This window comes from Hippocampus comes, unplaced genomic scaffold (assembly GCF_001891065.2).
Source record: "Hippocampus comes isolate QL1 unplaced genomic scaffold, H_comes_QL1_v1.1 scaffold118, whole genome shotgun sequence".
Classification (NCBI taxonomy): Eukaryota; Metazoa; Chordata; class Actinopteri; order Syngnathiformes; family Syngnathidae; genus Hippocampus; species Hippocampus comes.
Genome location: NW_017805461.1, coordinates 942,546 through 946,432, shown reverse-complemented (window position 1 = coordinate 946,432; position 3,887 = coordinate 942,546). Strand labels below are relative to the sequence as shown.

The following is a 3,887-nucleotide window of genomic DNA, read 5'->3' as shown; positions in this document are numbered from 1 at the left end:
CTCTGGTAGTTGACATGGTAATCACCATCTGCAATCATGCCTGACCGAAGTTTACCTTTTCATTTTGTGCCATTCTGAGCAGAATTTTGGACTGCTTGGTGGAAATAGCCTAAAAGTTTGTTTTAACTGAATGTTTCTGATAGAAGGTTCTATATCTCGGTGATGGCAGGGAGCATGCAGGCTCGCATTCGTCCCTCCCTCCAGGCTGACCTGCAATCAGAAATCCACTGTGAGACCATCGAGTGCCTCTTGTTCGGGTTCACCACCTCACCGTCTGCTTTGCTGTCTGACACACTTCCCTTCTCGACCATCAGCATGGGTCGGTTGTGTTTTGGGGAGACGCTCGAAATGGTCGTGGCACTCTTGGCGTGTATCTCAGGGCAGCTGCTCTTGCGTTGCCGTGGGAGACCAGGACTTGCAGCGTGGGGGATGCTGTGAGCTCTTGAGCGAGCCGGCCTCTCCCACTCACTCTCGCGTTGACTTCCATCATGTGGGCACGCATTGAATCTTGACTGACAAGTCGAAAGGTTGTTGTGATGGCCGTAAAGATACTCCAAGGGGTCTGAGCTGCCTAATATTTCATTGCATTCTACCTGCCGCACACCATTTTGTTTGTGGTTGATCGCCAAGGATTTAGTCTCGCTGTGGCGTGACGCCCGCCTCCTCTCATACACTCCGTCTACTTGGTGTGCACTGGGTGAAACGTCGCTGGTAGGGAACGTGGGGTGCGCCAGGTGGCAGATGGAGAGGAGGTAGTCGTCAGAAGAGACGCCTTCGGCAACACGTTGCGTGTTGGTCTCATTCAAATCTCTCGGTGTCTCCTCTGTGCCCTCGCTGATCGTAGGCAGGAGCAATTCTCCCTTGGAGAGCAGTTTGGAACGTGGCCGCATAGCTGAGGGAGAGCGTAGGGAGGGGAAGGTGCAATGTTTATTGCCAAAACCAATACACTGCAGCCATTGTACCTAACATAAACATCAGGTGGGATTGGTTTGTTGTGAATTCACTTCACTGAACCTCACTAATATTGTGGTCTGACCTTTGGATCATCCTAATAATCTTGCCATTTCTGTTTACTGTGGATAGAGGGCAACACATAAATGAAAACATCTTTCTGGATGATACAGTGCAGTTTTAGCACGACAGCCACAATGATAACCAAAAAAAGTACTGCTCATTTAAGAATTCTCTGATGCTGATCAACAAATACCACAACAAATCTTTCTTCATCCATGTATATCTATGCCAGCCACATATAGTGACAGGGAGAGTGATTAAATGCTCTTTCAACAGAATACTGCTTTGGTTTTCAACGAAACAGACTCAGAGTTCACACCGAGTAAGTCCATTTGTGAGGAAATTGAGATGGAATCATCATTATATCGGTTCATAGTTAACTATTTGACATTTGGTTGTGCGTCGTGAGATTTTTCTGTCGTAAATGATGTTTCTTAGCTCTGTAAAGGCTGAAAAACACAGATCCATGTGAACAGACCTTTAAAAACAGTTCTTGTACTGAATCTCAGCTAATGTTGTCAATGTGTGTGTGTGTGTGTGTGTGTGTGTGCGTGTGTGTGTGTGTGTGTGTGTGTGTGTGTGTGTGTGTGTGTGTGTGTGTGTGTGTGTGTATATATGTGTGTGTATAGCGGAGACATGGTTTGACCGAGACTCCACCACGGATGCAATTTTAACATAACTTTTAGGCTGGTGTGTTATAAAACACAAACATCTCTTTAATTTGAGCCAAATGAATGACTTAATTATTGTAATACCACATATCACGTCATGCAAACAAATGAAAAACACAAACAATGGCAAGAAGTGTAAATACAGTATATCAGAATGTTTTGAGTCTATTTATTCCCAACAGAACCCAGTGTAACCCACATTATATTTTAGTCTCCACCTCCATCCCAAAAATAGCGCGAGCCAAACCAAGATGCCAGCCTCTCCCAGTCTCCTCCAAGGTGTAGCACAGTGCTAAATTTAGAACGCATGTACAGTTAAGCATGGCTGAAAGTGGTACCAGCCGGGCTGCAGCCCTCTTTTCAAGCATACGCTATGCACCCTTTGTGTTTCCCCTTCAGACGTGACAAGTAATAATGATCATTAAGTGAATTCTTGTTGTTGTTTTTACACTCACCTGCTCGCAGGCGCCTTTGGCGTATCTTTCCTTTTGTACAGCGGCAAGCTCAAAAGTCAATGTGGCGTCTTCTTTCTATCGCCGACTGTTTTGTTTATCAGGTGAGATGCTGGCTGATGGCGCGTCTCCTTGAGCGCGCTCTGTGGCTGCTGCTGGTGTCTCTGACCAGCGGCGGAGGCAGAATGCAGATTTATCTTCTACACACCCCCTCCCCCGTTTTCCCTCCCCAGACACCCTCTCCCTTGCTTACTTTTGGTTTGCCCTCCTTCCCTGCCTCTAAAAATAGACCCACCATTCATTTCCTCACCCCATCATTGGGCGACTGTCTTGATGGAGGGAGAAAAAACACAAAGCAAACAAAGACATCAATAAGAAATGTTGAAATAGATCATGTGCAGGGGCAGCAACCCCAACCCGACGCCTGGCTGCTCTCTACCTGCTCTTAAGTAAATATTTAATCAAATGTATGCCATAATGAGATGCATCAAACAATTTGACCCTTGCAAATGCAGCATTCTATTTTTCTAATTGAATAAAAAACAAATTTTCTTTCATTGGCTCTATCTCTCTCCCGATGTATCTTATCAATTAGTCTGTCTGTCTCCCTCTTCAAAAATAATTATAGTTATAGATGTTACGTTTTTTTTCAGTTGCTTTGGTACATTTCTCAGATTAGAATTCGCAAAACAGTAAGTGAAAATTTGTAGCCCCCACAAAAAAAAAAGCAAAACAAAAACATCATGGTTCTCCTGCAAAAGCCACTTTCTTTCTCAACATCCTTAGTACATAGCTGAAAAGTAAATATTTGTGCCACTGAACAACGAACGACAAGTCATTATGTCATTGTGTACGGATAAGACAGTCAAATTGGTTCGTCATGTTGTCAATAAACAGAAACAGTGTATTCTGGAAAGCTGCCTTTGACGTAAACTGCCACTTCAGTTTTGATGACAAATTCAGGATTTTAAATTGAATTTGTGTATGATTGATTGATTGCAACAGATTGGCCAAGATGCACATTTCAGATCAAGTATTTGCACTGTAAATTGTTGAAAAACCATCTCATTTTGATACAAAAAGGAAAAGACAGCACTGCATAGCATCAAGAAAAAAAAGAGGTACAATCCACCTAAGGGAAATTTGGACGTGAAACACTGTAAGAATTACAGTGCAGTCTTCCTACCTCCTTTGGGCCACAAATTTTCATCGATATCCCAAAAATAATCTTCACTTGCTCTGAGCTACAGTTTTAGAGGCCAAAATAGTATCTTCTATTTTGTGGTCGATGGCTGATTGATGAAGATATCATATTAACGATCCTCAAGCAACTCTTTGAAAAATGGTCACTTGACTACAATTTGTAGTTTTCTTTGGATCTGACTGTTGAAATAGGATTGGGCTGCTATTAAGTGCAGAGCTGGATCTGCACAGATGGCTGTTGGCCACGCCAAAAACTTGAAAAGATCTTTTGACTTAAACACCTTTAGCTGATGAAAAGAACTGCACAATACAAAAATATCCATCCATCAATTTTCCTTTACCCTCACAAGGGTTGCGGGGGGTGCTGGAGCCTATCCCTCAACTCAACTCAACTCAACTCAACTGTATTTATAGAGCACTTTCAAACAGCCATCGCTGCATACAAAGTGCTGTACATGGAGCAATTTAACATATACAACAAACAGTAAAGCAAATCGGTAATAAAGACGGTAGAAAGCACCGAACAGCAAAACCAAGAACAAATCTA

General features: G+C 43.1%; 1 protein-coding gene across 2 annotated transcripts; it reads right to left on the bottom strand.

The window, feature by feature from the left end:
- On the bottom strand, nucleotides 1-2,365 carry LOC109518670 (uncharacterized). Of its 2 annotated transcripts, XM_019874687.1 has the most exons (3): nucleotides 2,141-2,365; nucleotides 272-892; nucleotides 1-210 (listed from the first exon to the last, which is right to left on the bottom strand). In XM_019874687.1, exons 2-3 carry the CDS (start codon nucleotides 888-890, stop codon nucleotides 110-112), a joined length of 720 nt encoding a protein of 239 aa, XP_019730246.1. In that variant the 5' UTR covers nucleotides 891-892; nucleotides 2,141-2,365; the 3' UTR covers nucleotides 1-109. The 2 variants fall into 2 exon arrangements, with proteins under 2 accessions (XP_019730246.1, XP_019730245.1); XM_019874686.1 differs by having other exon boundaries at nucleotides 1-892; nucleotides 2,141-2,364.
- Nucleotides 2,366-3,887: the final 1,522 nt, after the last annotated feature.

Bases quoted from the DNA above. Each gene is read 5' to 3' on its own strand.
- LOC109518670 (XM_019874686.1), bottom strand. From the start codon at position 890: ATGCGGCCACGTTCCAAACTGCTCTCCAAGGGAGAATTGCTCCTGCCT.